The sequence below is a fragment of the Schistocerca americana genome, chromosome 9 (genome assembly GCF_021461395.2).
Source record: "Schistocerca americana isolate TAMUIC-IGC-003095 chromosome 9, iqSchAmer2.1, whole genome shotgun sequence".
NCBI lineage: Eukaryota > Metazoa > Arthropoda > Insecta > Orthoptera > Acrididae > Schistocerca > Schistocerca americana.
The window spans coordinates 46,095,099-46,112,685 of record NC_060127.1 but is presented as its reverse complement, the minus strand read 5'-3'; the positions used below and the strand labels follow the sequence as shown (position 1 = coordinate 46,112,685).

Here is a 17,587-nt window from a genome sequence, read left to right as displayed (position 1 = left end):
CATTCAGTCATGTTTGTCCACACTGGAAGCATCTGTGCCACACTGTCAGCCCTCCACCCCCACCTTTCGACCACTGTGTCATACGATGGTACATTGTTGCTGTACATTTTCACAAACTCGTTGTGGATTGTTTTGGCATTGTTTCCCTTTGAATGAAGAAAACTAATGACTGCACAATAAAGTTGTTGGATTACATATCCAAATGCAGTGTTGCATTGTCGTTTGGAGTTCACTGTAACTGTACATCCCCATAACTGACAGAGGTGGGCAAGTGCATGCCACTTCCAATAGAACTGTGCCTAGTAAACCTCTGCTATATTGGGCTAACGTATACTATTTTGTTTTGTCTTCTAACTGCATGCTATACCATATTTTACAGTCTATAAGACACTATAGACTATAAGCTGCACCTTAATCTTTAAGCAGTTTTTGAGAAAAACTACATTTTTACCATTTCTGTTATGCGAGTGCAAAGCCAGACTAAAAAAAAAAAAAATCATAGTGTAAAAAATGGAAGTAACCTTTAAAATCCCCAAAAATCATCATTTGTACTTTCTTCCTCTTCTTCTTTGTTGTTGTCATTGTCCTCTTCGTATATAGCTTGGTCTTAACTGCCACTGAGTGCGTTACTTGTGCCACACTTCTTAAATGATTTAACAATAATGTCTTCTCTTACTCTAGACCACAATTGTTTTATCCACTGACACGCTTATTTGATTGTATGCCGATTTAAAGCTTTCTTACACATGAATTCATGTTGGGCTTCATCCATGGCTCTCGGACTGACTGTGGGGTTAGGTGTGCCTTCGTCATTGGCACCAGTGTCTTTCGATATCAGCTTCAGGCATACTGCTCAGCATTTACAGCCAAGCTCTTGGCCCTGTATCAGGCCACAGAGTGCATCTGGTGACACAGCCTTTTCAATTGTGTCCTCTGCTCAAACTCACTCAGCGCTCTTCAAAGTCCATGTGCACTGTACACTGCTCACCCTTTAGTGCAGGAGCCAGTGTGATGTTTCTGTGGGTTCCTGGTCATGGCGGTCTGTCAGGAAATGAGGCTGCTGACACTGCTGTCCTCATATCTCGACCCGCTAGTTCCTATATTCCCTCTGATGTTCTCTGTGTTGCCACCTGTCAGGAGGTGGTGTCCCTTTGGCATTGGCAATAGTCCTTCTTCATGGGAATAAGCTCAGACTCATTAAGCCTCTCCCAGCAGATTAGCCGGCCTCCTCTCGGCGCTCTTGCCGGGAGGAGGTCATTTCAACTAGGCTGTGTATTGGGCACTGCTGTTTTAGCCATTGTCATTTGATAAGTGGCTCTCCCCCACCACTTTGTACACATTGTGCCCAAGTTTTAACTGTTCACCATTTCCTTATGGAATGCCCATTTTTTAATTGTTTACGTTCCCATTTGGGTTTTCCGTCTGAGTTATTGGCTTTTTCAGCAAATGACGTGCGGCCTGTCAATCGTGTTTTACTTTTTATCTGCCAAAACAATATGGCAGAGGCAATTTAATTTTTAGTTTTGGTCCGTTTCTGTATGGTGTCTCTTTTAGCCCTTTCTCCACGTGCCTGTTTTTATCTATCTTCTCTTATGTCAATTGGGACTGACGTATAGTCTTTTTTTAACTCCTCTGTCTTCATGTTCTATCGTCCATTTGTTCCATTCCTCTATCTCTCAGATATACTTTAAATGGTTTATTTATTAAGACATCAAGAGGTTGTAATAGTGAAGTGAGTCCTCCCAGAATAACAGCAAGCTCTGTATTTCCCTCCCTGTTCGTCTTTCACAGAATTTTTCAGCTAACTGCTAAAGTGATTGAACACAAGAGGAGAACGCTTCTTCAATAAAGCACCTTTCCTTCTCTCTCTCTCTCTCTCTCTCTCTCTCTCTCTCTCTCTCTCTCTCTCTCTCACACACACACACACACACACACACACACACACACACACACGCACACAATACAATTAATCCAGAATTTATCAGCCTCGTCCCTCCAGCCCCAGTCATGTACATGAATACCACCATCTGGCAGTATTTCAGAAGGTTTTAGCATTGTATTGTGCTTGAAAATGATCGCTGAATTAATTTTAGTATCGTCAGTACATGGAAGGACAATAACGTAGTGCATTTTTTTCAGTCCACTTGTTTTTATAGTTACAGTTTTAGTAGCACTTTTCATGAAAACAGTTCTGTTACTTGGCTCATCAAATGTCAGAGGAGTTCCGCCCATATTCGCTATTTGGTGTAGTTTCACAATGGTTTTCTTTCAGTGTTGAATGATAAAGCGATGGAAAGACAATATTTTCTCTTCATACTCGTGTCATTTTCTGAGATATTTTGGTTTGCTTTTAGTCCTCTATTGACACCTTTAGTCTTCCTCATTCTTCAGTTCTGTACTAGCTCACCAATGGCGAATGGTTTTTTTCTGTTGTTGGAGAACCAAAATACCACTCAGCTGCTCTGTTTACATGTTCTTCTGCATACACTATTACTCTGTCTTTATAGCCTGTGTCGTATGAATACCTTCAATTTTTTTTCCATTATGATACTAGCTACTAACAAAAATATTGTACTGTTACAATAACACAAATTGCTTTCAATTCACTGGCGCTGTAGACTGTAATGACGCATCATATGGTAGATACTGTTCTGGGTTTATGATGGCGGGGCGAGAGGGTGGCAGTGTTTGCGAGCTTGCAAATCTCTGCAACACAGGTTCGATGCGTTGGTGCACTGCTGTTGCCAGCTGAATCCATTGCTGCATTGCTGTCATACAGAGATAGGTTTTCCGCGGCATTGAATATATGGCCCGTTTTTGAGACTGGCAGCAATTTTAAATGAAAAACTGGACATTTTTATTTTAATTTAAAGTATGAGATGCACCTGAATTTTTACAGTCCATAAAATACGGTAGTACTGTGGTATGCAGATTTTAATGTCTATCAGGACTTCAGCAAAAAATGTTAATCAAACTGTTGATTACCCCCCTTGTGCACCCTGTTCCTGAATCATAAAGCTAAGTATCAGATTGGCCTTAATACCCACAGTACATATTGTCACACTGTAGATTGTTACCTTGAGTAGTTATCCATTTGGCCAACCAAATTTAGATTAGTTATTTTCTAATTCGCTGAAGACAAATGTTGGGGCAGTTCCTTTGGAAAGGCCACAGTGGCTTAGGCGGGTCATCTATCATAAATTTTTAATGATTTTTGCGTATTTACATGTTTCATAGTGTGAAATCTTGCTATCAACTTGATTCTGTTAGCTCTCTTCCATAGCTGTTCAGAGGATGTAGTCTGGGTGACTAAGTAGGTAAGTATCAGGCTACAAATCCAAAAGCCGGCAGTTAGGTCCCAAGTCAGTCTGTCACTTATCTTTTACTTCTACCACTGATTTGTGTAAGTGAGAAATGCTAAATGGCTCTGTGGTTTGGAGTACAGTTTAAATTTTAAAACCTCCTCCACTCCCACCCCGTAACTGGCTACTAAATGCTTTCAAAAGTCACATCCAAGTAAAGCCGAATGTCCCTCAGTACAATCTACCCAATAGAACATTGAACTGTTTGAAGGAAGATTCAGGCTTTGGGTTATTGGACAGGATAACATGACTAGATTTATATTCAGATGTAGGAGAAGAGAGTTGCTTTATATATAGGGCGCCCATAATTAAAGTTAGTTTCAAAATGGTGTAGAAAGGGAACCACTGTCAAATTTGAACAGCATATTGTTGATGCAGGTACAAATGTTGATGAACAAAAATAACAAAAATTTTACTGATAGATGGCACTGTAAGTGTCTTAATGAAAATGGGGTTGGCTACAAATGACAAATGAATCACAAAGTGCCAGCTATGGTTTGAATCGCACATAACACCATCCATGCTGTTCAGTGTGCATGACTGCACAAGTTAAGCAGTAAACAGTTGTGGCACTGTTAGGTAAGCCAGTTCGCCATGGCAAAGTCATACCATGTCAGATGAGAAAAATCTGTTTTTAATTGTTCTGGGGCCAGAAACAACATAAAAAGCAAAATGTTGCCAGTTCTAATTGTTGCGAGACTTGCAGAAGACATGTCTGATATGCTGTCCAATGTTTTTTGCCACAACTTGATATAGATAAACAGCACATCCACAACAGATTGGAGTGTCTCAGGAGTCATGATCAGAATTCGTTGCACAGTGTGTGCCTTCAGTTCAGCTATGCTTTCAAGTAAACCCATAGCCAGAAGTTGCACGGATTAAGATCAGGCGGTCTGGACAGCCAGACTGTAGGGATATGACGGCTGGTAATTCTAGCATTTCCATAATGCCTCTCAGCAGGTGCTTCACTGGCTGTGTGATGTTTGAAGGAGTCCCATCTTGTACAAAAATGGTCCTACCTGTACATCCATGCTGTTGAGGGTTTGGAATGATGTCGGTGTGCAAAAGACTCTCATAATATTAACAACTGATGTTACAGGTAACAGGATCTGCAGGACTGATTTTCTCAAAATACTATAGTCTTACAGTAAACAATGCCATCACCCTGCACCACTCTGTCACCTTTTGCAGAATGAAGTCATGCTGTGTGTATTTTCTGTTGCCTATATTCTGCAATTCTGTTATTGATGTGTCCTTGAAGAGGGAAATGGGGTTTGTCTGTCCACAGAATGTTCCAAGACCATTCATTGTCCACTTCCATGTGAGCAAGAAATACCAGAGCGAAAATTTGTCTTGCTGGCAGGTCAGCAGGAAGCAACTCATGGACACTGGTGATTTCTTATGGCTGGCAATTCAGGAGGATGTTTTGTAGGATTTTATGCACTGTGCATGCAGGCATGTCTAAAGATTGGGCAGTTCCTCATGCACTGCATGTTTACAGGCACCACTCGACCCCTACCGCAGTGCTGTGGCCACATATTCGAGAGATGTCAGATAAACGAGAGTCGCCATTCTTGTAATAGTGATACCAGCAGCGCACAATCCTTCATGCAGACAGTCGTGTTGGGTGTTTCAGATGCAGACTAAGGAACAGTTGTGTGCTGGTTGTCTGTTGGTGTTTATATTCTGATGCTCATCTGTTGATAAAATTTTTGTTAAACCTTCTTCTGTTCCATGACATTTCACTGTGTGTCAATAATATGCTGTTCAAATGTGACATCATATTGAGTAGTGGTTGTCTTTTACACTGTTTTGAAATTGGAACTGTAATTATGGACACCCTGTACTTATTTATTTGCATTATGCATTTTGATATTAGGCCAGTTAATACATTCAGTCTAAAGTTTATGAAGTGAAGTGCGGAGGGACAGAATGGTCATCAGTCAGAATATTGTTGTGTATCCCACGGAGCATTATTAACATTGAATCTACTGAAGTTAGTATGTGAGGGCAACACAGAAAACTTTTAGAAAATCAGACAGATTAATTTTTTTTTAAAAAAAATTAATTTTGTGTTCAAAATATTCTCTTCTAACATTAATACATTTCTGTATAAAAGCAGTGATCAACTCTTCCTGGGGCATTTCAGAAATCAGGTTTTTATAATGTTCCACTGTTTCGTTTTATACAAAAAAGTGATTTCAAGCATTCTGTTTTTAATTTTTGGAAACAAAAGGAAGTCGTAAGGTGCAAGGCCTGGGGTGTTTGGTTTACAGTCCGTGGTGTTCACCTTTAGAGCATCTTGGTACTCATTTGTGAGTTTTTCTGCATGCGACGATGCATCATCCTGATGTAAAACTCTAGTTGTGGACATTTATTGCAAACTTTTTCAAAACTTTGCAATAAACACACATTTCTGTACCAGTCATCAATAACAGTACATCTGTCTTCTAGTGCTATAATGTTTATACAATCAGTTTTAGAGGGGGAAAAATAAAGAACACTAGCAACCACCTTCTTTCTACCACTGTGAATTTGTTGGACTTCTGTAGCCTTAGCTTCTGTTAGAGAGACCCATTGAGCCACTTGGTTTTTCCTTTCAGGATAATAATTATAAAGATTCATCGCCAGTAACCATATTCTGAACCATATGTGGAATTCCACCAAGGAATGTTTGCGGGGTTTCCTGTACGAGTCGATGCATTGCTCCCAATTGGGAATCAGTTAATGTGGGATCTGTCAACAATTTTTGCACAATGTTTTGGATTTAACTTGTAGCAATGCCCAGTGTTGCCTGAATAAATTTGTTTGATGTTCGTAAATCATCTTTGAGCATTGCTTGAACAGGGGCAATATCTTCATCAGTAACAGCTAAGAAAATGCCAACTCACTCGCACGCGCGCGCGCGCGCGCGCACACACACACACACACACACACACACACACACACACACACACTAGAGAACTGTTCACTCAGCCAGTTACTGAGGATCTTCACTTTATGCGTAATCTGTTGTTTTAACTTTTCACAAATTGCATATACAAAAGTGTTTTGGAGGCAGATGTCTCATTCAGGTGCATATGAAATGAACCCAAATATTGCATCTGGCTCACATAATTGTAATTTGGGCCTTTGTGAGCAGCTGATAGATGAAAGTATTCAGCACTCAAGCAGCCACATTTGAAAATGGTACTTACTTCCAAAAAGCCTTGTATCTACATTTCCCTTACTGTATCAGGGGTTGCGGCGTGTCAGGAAGTCTGTAATACCTGTACAAAATAACTTACGCTATGCTTTGTATATTGCCTTGTAGATTATAGAAGTCCATGTACGAGGATCATTCAGATATAAAATGGGATATCGTAACATTGCTGTATTGGTGACTCGTACCAATAAAAATGGAGTGCCTTATTGTTCTGCATAGCTTCCAACAACATAAATATATTTTCTGTATCCAATAGGAAACTTTCTTGTCCATCGAGGGAAGAAAGAAGCTGGTTGTCCCAGTAGCCAGTTGGATTTATACTGTTCGACTGCATACTGTGTTTGAAATGTTCTCTTCCTAAAGCTGCCTCCAGTGGACCAGCTCTGTGGAGGTCACTAGAGATCAGGAACTGAGCGAGTACGAGTTTGGTGTTGAGGGCTGCATATATTAAAAATTAAAGTGCCATTTTTAAGTTAGTGCTAAACTGGAATACTTCCAGTCTCTGTGTGTCCATCTTTTCAGAGATCAGCTGTTCGATATGGGATGTCAAATTAAACATATTTAAGCCATATGGTTTCCAAACTTATTTTATTTGGGTACCAGTTTTGGCAATTTCGAAGATGACGTAGTAAACTGCCAAAACTGATAGGCAAATAAAATAAGTTTGGAAACTAGAATGCTGAAAGGTGTTTAATTTGAAATCCTTCCTTGCGCTATACTTGTGCAACACACAAATCTATATAAATATGTTCTGCTGAGTGCCCTCAGTGCTTCTTGCAAACTTGTGGATGTGTTCTCCTTTCTAAGCTGGTGTAGTCCACTTGTGCCGATAACAGACTCAATTTTCTGTTAAATAGGCAGCAGCAGAATCTGGAAAGTTGAGTCTTGAGTTGTCAGTGATGATGAATTCGAAGATGTCATCAGACCTGCTGGTGGATAACGTGTGTTGTCCATTAGAACCTCTTGAAGACAGTTCAGTAAACAGTTTGGCATACTGACAACAGCCTCACAGTACATTTATTACCATATGAAGTTGTTCAGTGATAAATTGCAATTTGAAAACGGCAGTAACATTCATTACAATAGTAGGAAGAGACATTCTTTACACTGATCATCAATCATCCACAATATGATGCAGAGACGAGGTATTCCACCACAAAAATCTGTGACAACTAGCCCTTTAAAGTGAAGAATCTAGTGGATGACAAAATTAACTTCAAACACAAACTAAAATCATCATATTTCCAATTAAACAAGTTTTTTTTTAAATAAGAAATATGCGAATTTCATAATTCGTGTGTACGTGGGTGTGTTTGAATATAACAAAATGTAAATCACTGTGTGTTGGCAGAGGTTAATGTAAAAGACTGTAATGTAAATGAGTAGTATGTTGTAATTTTTTTCAGTGGCAGAGAGCATTATGAGTGTTTACTCATTCCATATTACAGTGAGAGAACACATGTTATCCATACAACAACAGACAAACAACTTACCATGTTCTTCAAAGAACTCGAGGGAGTAGCGGCTGACAAGTATGTCAAAAACCACTGATATCTCATCAGGTGACCCTCCCTGTTATTTTAAGAGACTTTCCAATTCGTGCCTTGAAAATGAAAGGGGTGTTACCCGTTGAATACTGGACCATTCTGCTGCTTACAGTATGCTGCGTCAAACGCACATGCTGCAACACACAAGGAACATGCGGTACATGGTCAGAGGAACCGTTATTTGTCAGTGCTATCTACCGTGGCAGTGGTGCATTTCCAGACACATATTCGTAGGACCTTTCTTTCTCTATTTCCAGTCAACAATCCGTCCTTGCAGGTTTTCAGTTTTGTTAATGTTCACTCAGTTTTTGGCGAATTTATCTTGCTACATTCTTCAATTATTAGAGTATAGTAAACACTGGGGGAAGCTTAAAGTTACAGCTACCCATCTGCTTCTCCTTGGGCAATTTATCTGAAATTATAAGTAAGTGGGTAGATAAAAAATCTACTCGCCAAGTGGCAGCAGGAGAACACACATGTATATGAAAATTATAATTTGCTAGCTTTTGGAGCCAGTGGCTCTCCTTCTAGTAGGAGGATTGAAGGGGAAGGAAGAAGGTGAAGGAATAGAACTGGTGACGTTTATGAAAAGGGGCAGAGTTCAGAATAGCCTCCCAGAACCGTGGGTCAGAGGACATTTACAGGATGGGACGAGAAGAAAAGATCTCGTCCTGTCTGATAAGTCACCCTCAATTCAGGGTTCTGGGTGACTTCTTTGAACTCTGTTCCTTTCCCTAAACCTCACCAGTTCTTTTCTTTCACCCTCTCACTTCCCCTTCAACCCTTCTGCTAAAAGCTAGCAAATTATATGTGTATTCACCTGATGCTGCTTGGTGAGTAAATTTTTTTATCTATCAAATTACTTTCATTTTCAAACATTGATTAATTTTATTAAAAATTATAGTCATGTTACTGGTAACAAGTGATTGTGTGCATACTTTTTAGGATGCAGATTTTATATTAATAAAGACTAGGTTGTTTTCATATAACGGTTAAATTATAAATGACATTGTCCATTACTGTGACAGATTTCGGAGCAAGGTATGGCAAAAACTGTTCAGGAAACCACTTCTTGAAAGTGACAGTGTTCATTTCTAGATGGTACTCACTGCCGATTTTCTTGCACTTAACTTCAAGTTTGTTCTCAGGAACAAAAACAGAAGAGCCAGCATGCATTATTTGAGAACTTTTATCTATCAGAACTTTAAAACCACCAGCACCATCACTTATTTACCAACGGGTTTCCATGGGGTGACTTGGATTACCAATGTTTCATCTAGGTAATACACTTTTGAACTACCTTCCTCCATTATTTCATGCATTGTTGTCAGGAATGTGACTTGTGCTGCAGCTGTGTCAGTCTTTCCAGCAGAATCTTTCTTCGATAATTACTTTGAATATATTTGAAACTGATGACTTTTAAAATTCTTTGCATTGTCAAAGCACTACCTTTTTAGGCAATTTGCTCAGGCTTCATTGTAACAGGTTTTTGTGACTTGGGATGTTCACCATTTATAGACATTTGAAAGACGGAATGCCTTAGGGGAGTTGGGAAGTATTTTATTTTATTTTTTAAATATAATCTACAACAGTTGAAAATGTTAAAATTTTTACATGCATTACTTAAAGATTTAATAAAATCGGTAATTTTTCTGTATAGAAGGCTGTGGATTGCTGTGTTATAAAGGTTAAATTATGTGTTTGTATTGGTAGCACTGTCAAAAACAGTATCGTATCGTTTCATAGTATAAACATGCATTGTATGTCGAAGTGCTAACGTTATTCTGAGAAAGAGTGACAAATAGATTGGTAAGTCTCTCAAAAAGTAAAGTATGACACCAAAACGAAGTGCTTTTAAGAAACATGGGTTTCATGGTAATAGATTTTTGAATAAAGGGAAACATTGTGTTAACATGTGGCATGTGAAGTTACAGACAATGAAATAGTCAAACTCGTCAGTATCTAGAGAAACACCCACTAGTCCTTCGAAGATTAAAATAAAACGATGTGATACACAGTTTTCTCAAAATGAGTGATGTAAATGGTAGGTTAGGTTATATTCTGATGGATTTACACACCCTAACAAGGGTGTTTGTTGAATGTGTGTGTGTGTGTGTGTGTGTGTGTGTGTGTGTGTGTGTGTGTGTTGTGAAATATGTGGATGGCCAGTTAGTTTACATGAAGACAGTGAGGTATCGAACGGACTAGCCAGGAAACTTGTCATTATTTGTGTCAATTGTAAATATACTCATTCATTTTAGAATGTTGATAAGTGTAAAGATAATTATTTTACAGTAAATGTTAGGTAGTTTTATGGATTGAGAGCTATTGGCAAAGAACACACTGCAGCAGAAACAATGTGTACCATGATGAATATTCCACACCCATCTTGTAAAATCAACAAGTATGCAGGATTTATTGGAGCTGCTGTGGAATTTGTTGCACGTGAGTCAATGAAGGCTGCTGCAAACATAGCTGTTGAAATAAATGATGGTATGACTGATGTACCGGTAGCTTTTGATGGCACTTGGCCGAAGCGTGGCTACAGTTCTAAGAATACAGTGACTAGTGTGGATACTGGAAAGATAACAGATTTCCAGATTTCAACCAAACATTGTTATCAGTGTAAATCAGGGAATGAAGAAGGGACAAGTGGTGGTATGGAGACCTCTGCAGCTATTGAAAATTTTAGTCGATCTTTGAACAAAAGGGGAGTGTGTCACATTAAGTTCTTAGGTGATGGAGACTCAAAAGCCTATAACAGTATAGTAGCCGCTCAGCCTTATGGTGAGAAGATTACCACAAAACTGAAATGTGTTGGTCATGTCCAGAAGAGCATGGGCGCCAGGCTGAGGAAGTTGAAACGAAGGTTGAGAGACAGACTTTCTGATGGTAAAACAATAAGAGGCAGGGTGACAGACAAAATAATTGATGAACTACAACAGTATTATGGGATGGCCATTAGAAATAATATTGAGGATTTGTTGAAAATGAAGCAGGCACTATGGGCTACCTTCTTCCGCAGATTAACAGATTAAAAACTTGTACACCACCTTTGCCCTCGTGGGCCTGATTCATGGTGGAATTTAACTGCAATGCCCAGTACTCAGACAGTTCATACAGCCATATAAACATTCCATCCCAGCAGCAGTCACGGATATCAGAGACCTGTCAAATTCTGAATTACTGAGTAAGTGTGTGCATGGTCAGACTCAAAATCCTAATGAGTCATTCAATAATCTTATATGGACTCACTCACCAAAAATGATATGGACTCGCTTACCAAAAAATGTTTTTGTTGGAATGAAGACACTAAATTGAGGGGTCAGTGATATTGCTTTCAGTGATGGCAACATTGGTAGGGTGAAAGTGCTACAGCATATGGGAATTAATCCTGGAGCTAACAGCATCAGAGAACTTAAACGAATTGACAAGATTCGCATTGATAAAGCAAACTATGCTGCAAAGTTGGTCACTAAGGAGTCCAGAAAGAAAAAAAGGTTTGGAAAAAGATCAAGAGGGTGCTTCTGAGTGACTAAAAATAAAAATTAAGCACATATTAAGTGAGTCACAGTCTTTTGAAACTTTTGAAGCTGTTCCTGAACATTTACATTTTCTGTTGCATTTTTCCCTAAATCTCAGAAACCACTTTGAGTATTCAGATTTTCAGGGAGTAATAACAATCATATCCTGAGTCTACTGAACTAAAAGAAGAACATAATGTTATGTATAATTAAAATTATTTGGGATAACATACAAAAAATACACAAAATTTTAAACATGTAATTAAAAAATTGTGTTTCCGAAAGCAGTGGCTGAAATGCAATTATTGTAGTTCAGTAGACTCAGAACATACAGTTTAATGTTCTGTAAAATTTTCATGTCAATAGCTACAGCGGTTCCTGAAATACGGGGAAGCCAAGTCACTAAATTTAACATTGTCGGGGTAGGGCAATCCAAATTCCCTCAAAATGTCCTCGTCAAAACCATCCATTTGTGATACAGGTTATTTGAATTTTTTATGCTTTCCATGTGACACAAAACCTATTTTTCAGAATGTTCCTGCTGCTCCGACACTTTTGTCTACAATTCACTGTACAGTTCTCTTGCTGACACCGCATACTTGTGCAGTCCATTGTTGTGTCTTCAAAATTTAATCGATAGAAGGCCTGCTTTCAGATATATATTTCAAAAAGTTGTAAACATGGTAAATAATCCCCATTGCCTGTTTGTGAAGCAGTTAAAGGTTATTGCTGCCACCTGACTTATTTATTTGGAAATCACACTAACATATTTACCGATACACGTTCACAACTATACTGCTGCAAGAAAACAACATTTACAATAGAGTGAATTATTCAGTCACATAATGAAAGAAAGTATGGCAACACCACAACCTGCAGGAGAGATTCTTGTAACTTGTGGATAGGCACTTGGAAAGAGAATGGATCTTATTGGATCCCAGTGTTTGACAGAAGGGAATGCGTTGTATGTAAAGGCTTTTAGTGGCATCAAAGTTAGTGTTAAGTCCGTAATGAATGAGACAATAACTGAAAGGGTAGTGAACCAAAAGCTGAAATGCGCAACCTTGTTTGCAGATGTTCCTTTAAAAAGGAAAACCCAGGAGAATTGCGCCAATTAAATCCTTGAACCACTGAAAAGATGAATGAAATAAATATTAGTGTTGAGAAACAGCTGAAATAGTTAAAATTGAACCAAGCTTCAAGGCCCAATGCAGTTACTATCAGATTCTATACTGAATTTGCGGCTGAGTTAGCTGCTCTTCTAACTATAAGCTGTTGTAGATTCCTTCAACAAAAAACTGTGTGCAGTTCTTGGAAAAAGGCACACATCACCCCAATCTACAAGAAGGGTAGTTGAAGTGACCCACAAAACTACTCTTCAATATCTTTGACATTGATTTGTTGTAGAATGTTAGAACACATTCAGTGCTCCAAAATAATGAATTATCTTGAACAGAATGACGTTGATACCAGTCAGCTTGGATTCTGAAAATGTCGATCATGTAAAACACAACTCGCACATCTCTCACGTGACGTACTGAATGGTTTGGATCAAGGGAATCAAGTAGATGCAGTATTTCTTGACTTCTGAAAAGCATTTGACTCAGTACCACACCTAGACTTATTGTCACGAGTAAGATCATATTGGAGTATCAAGTGAAATTTGTGACTGGATTGAGACCTTTTTGTTAGGGAGGACACAGCATATTATCTTGGATGGAGAGTCATTGTCAGATATAGAAGTAACTTTGGGTGTGCCCCAGGAAAGTGCATTGGGGTCGTTGCTGTTTGTTGTATATTAATGACCTTTCAGATAATATTAATAGTAACATCAGGCTTTTTTGTATATGATGCAGTTATCTATAATGGAGTACTATCTGAAAGAAGGTGCATAAATAGTCAGATCTTGATAAGATTTCAAAGTAGTGCAGAGATTGACAACTTGCTCTGAATGTTCAGAAATGTAAAATTTTGCACATCACAAATTGAAAAAAATGGAGTATCCTACAACCATAATGTCAATGCGTCACAGTTGGAATTGGCCAACACGTACAAATACCTAGGTGTAAGACTTTGTAGGGATATGAAATGGAATGATCACATAGGTTTAATCATGGGTAAAGCAGGTAGCAGACTTCGGTTTATTGGTGGAATACTGAGGAAGTGCAACCAATCTACAAAGTAGATTGCGTACAAATCACTCATGCGACCAGTTGTAGAATATTGCTTGTGTGTGTTTGACCCATACCAAATAGGACTAAGTGGGGATATTGAACGTATAGAGAGAAGAGCAGCACGAATGGTCACAGGTTTGTTTGATCTGTGAGAGTGTTAGAGATATACTGAAGGAACTGAGCTGGCAGAATCTTGAAGATAGACGTGAACTATCCCCAGAAAGTCTATTAGCAAAGTTTCAAGAACCGGTTTTAAATTATACTCCAGGACTATACTAAAACCCCTATGTATTGCTCACATAGGGATTGTGAAGATAAGATTAATTAGTGCATGCACAGAGGCATTCAATCAGCCATTCTTCCTGCATTCCATACTTGAATGGAACAGGAAGAGACCCTAATAACTGGTACAGTGGGATGTACACTCTGCCATAGACCTCACGGTGGTTTGCAGACTATAGATGTAGATGTACATGGCTGAAACTTGGTCTGCCTTCTTGAGTATGGTGGATTAGAGTAGTCACATAGGGAAAATTCTGCCCTGTGAGGTGGATGCTCAAGAGGCTGCCAGTGTAGCTAGGTCAGTTAGAGCTGCTGTACATGGCCATGCGTTTTCCTGCAAAAGGACATTGTGCATTGGTTACCAGCGTTGTTTGTTGCAATAAGCAGTTTTAGCATCATACAATAGCTTGCAGTGTTTAATAGGCCACAGTCACTGTTCTTTGTCCTTGCAGGTATTCAAGAGGTTACAAACCTTTTGAGATGCAAAACTAATTTGCCAAAAATTTCCTATCCGATATTTGAATCTTGGCCTCAATCGGTGTCCCCTCTCCAACTTCCAACCACTCTGTACTCGTCCTTGTTTTCTGAGGTTTAGCGACAGACCCACATTTTACCACAAGTCACAATAAGGTGCAGAAAAGCTTTTCCTCTTTATTCAAAGTAATTTAGAAGTCATTGACAAATATCTTTCACATCTGGGTGAGAAGACATAGAACGTATATTGTCAATATTTTCCCGTATCCGAGTATGTCCAGTGAAATGGTACTACAGACAGTTCTGACACTTATTCCTATCTGTGATGCAATCTCAGCAGCAGTAATGTAGCAGTCACTTCCCACAAGCTTGTGTACAGCTCAAAAATTTTCTTCATTAATGCTGGCCACTTTTTGCTTTCATTTTCCACTTTGATATGACTATCTCCATGCTTCTGGGTCCAGTTAAACATTTGGATTTGACTCAGAGTAGCATCATTGAATTGTGCTTGGAACCCCTTAAAAGTTTGTTTTCAATTTCACTCTTTCGTACTTTTCTTGGTGAGAAAACAAACAGTGGTGCATTGTGCAGCGGTCACAGGTACTCCTGGTTCACTTATAGCAATTCTAAGGTTACAGACCGTAATGTGTGGGCCATGTGCACAGCTGTCCCTTCTCCATTCTCCTACAAGCAGTGCCCCAGGGCACCACAGTGTTCACATTGCTACACAAGTCAAATGAACAAAATTCTAGTTTACATTTGAATGGCGCTTGTAGAGGACATCAGTGAAAAAGCTTTCTTAGTTTGTAATTTCAGAAATGAAAATTCGTAATAAGATCATTCCTGTTTCCACGCAATTGAAGTACAATTATGTGTTTTAGTAAATGTAAAATACCTACTCGTTTTCAGGCAAAGGAGTTTGAGGACATAATAAAGATAGGACGCACTCACCTGATGGACGCTGTGCCTCTGACACTGGGACAGGAGTTCAGTGGATACGTGACACAGTTGGCCAACTCGATAGATCGCGTCAAGGCGACACTGCCGAGGCTGTACCAGCTGGCTCTGGGAGGCACGGCAGTCGGAACTGGACTCAACACACGCATCGGTTTTGCTGAGAAATGTGCAGCGAAGATCAGTGAGCTGACATGTAAGGGCACTAAGATTTTTTTCTTTTTACAAACATTTCAGTTTTAATTTCTTCTTTTCTGTGTTCTGTCAGTGTTGTTGTGATCTTCTGTCTGAAGAATAGTTTGGTGTAACACTCTATGCTAGATGTCTTGTGCCAGCCTCATCATTTCCAAGTGACTACTGCAATCTACACTTAGGTGACAAGTCATGAGATAGCTGTATGTACATATTCAGCTGGTGGTGGTATCACGTACACGAGGTATAAAAGGGCAGTGCTTTGGCAGAGGTCATTTTATCCAGGAGATTCGTGTGAAAAGTTTAACAATGTAATTATGGTCGTACGATGGGAATTAAGACTTCGAATGCAGAATGGTTGTTGGAGCTAGATGCGTGGGACATTCCATTTCGGAAATTATTAGGGAACTCAATATTCCAAGAACTGCATTGTCAGAAGTGTGCTGAGAATACAAAATTTCTGGCATTACCTCTCACTGTAGACAATGCTGTGGCCGACGGCCTTGATTTACTGACCAAGAACAGCGGTGTTAGTGTCAAGTTCTCAGTACTGACAGGAAGTAACACTGTGTGAAGTAACCACAGAAGTTAATGTTGGATGTATGACGAATATAGCTGTTGAGACAGTGTGGTGAAATTTGGCATTAATGGGCTCTGGCAGCAGACGATTGATGAGAGTGCCTTTGCTAACAGCACGTCACCTGCAGCACCCCTCCTGGACTCGTGACCATATCAGTTGGACGCTAGATGACTTTAAAACTGTGGCTCGGTCAGATAAGTCTAGATTTCAATTGATAAGAGTTGATGGTAGGGGTCAAATGTGGTGCAGACCCCACGAAGCAGTGGACCCAAGTTGTCAGTGAGACACTGTGCAATCTGATGGTGATTCCATAATGTTGTGGATTGTATTTACATGGAAAGTGGTCCAGCTGAACCAATCGTCGAGTGGAAATCACCACACTTGACTAAATGGAGACCATTTTCAGCCATTTATGGACTTCATATTCCCAAACTGCGATGGAATTTTTATGGATGACAGCAGGCCCCAATTGGTTTGAAGAGCAATTGGTTTGGTGACGCAGATTGTCCAACCTGAATCCGATCAAACATTTTTCGGACATACAGAGGTTAGTTCGTGCACAAAATCCTGCACTGCCAACACTTTCGCAATTATGGATGGCTATTTGAGGCAGTATGGCTCAGAATATCTGCAAGATGCTTCCAGTGACTTGTCAAGTCCCTGCCACATCAAGTTAATGCACTCTGCCGGTCAGAAGGAGATCTGACACAATATTAGCAGGTATCCTATAACTTTTTGTCACCTCAGTGTATACCGTATTTACTCGAATCTAAGCCGCACTTTTTTTCCGGTTTTTGTAATCCAAAAAACCGCCTGCGGCTTAGAATAGAGTGCAAAGCAAGCGGAAGTTCTGAAAAATGTTGGTAGGTGTCACCACAACTAACTTCTGCAGTCGAATATATGTAGCGCTACACAGCCATGCTTTATGGGCACAAAGATAAATACTGGCGCCAAAACCAGTGGGTCAGTAAATAAATTTTTTTTAAAAAAAGATGGAAGACGAGCTTTTTTTCTCCGCCCCGAGTTTCGACCACTGCATTTTCATACATTATCCAACGAAATAATACAAATTCCGTATTGTTCATCTTCGAATGTAGCAGAATTTCAATGTACCACGAAAATCTGACTTGCAAGACTGTTTGGGATGTTTGTCAATATGACCAACTCTACGTTCTGAACTTTTTCCTACTTGTGAGGAGAGATGGTTGCTAATAGGAACCTGATGAAATTTGAATCACATGCAGTATTCTCTTCACCATAAGAGTAATACGAATATAAACATTTTGCCATGTA

The 17,587-nt window shown here is 39.4% G+C and overlaps 1 protein-coding gene across 1 annotated transcript in view; it reads left to right on the top strand.

Moving 5' to 3' along the window:
* LOC124550952 (fumarate hydratase, mitochondrial-like) overlaps window positions 1-17,587 on the top strand; it is a 90,984-nt gene that overhangs the window by 50,189 nt on the left and 23,208 nt on the right. The window contains exon 5 of the mRNA XM_047125765.1: window positions 15,478-15,718. Coding sequence (XP_046981721.1) covers window positions 15,478-15,718 — 241 coding nt within the window. The remainder of the gene's footprint in view (window positions 1-15,477; window positions 15,719-17,587) is intronic.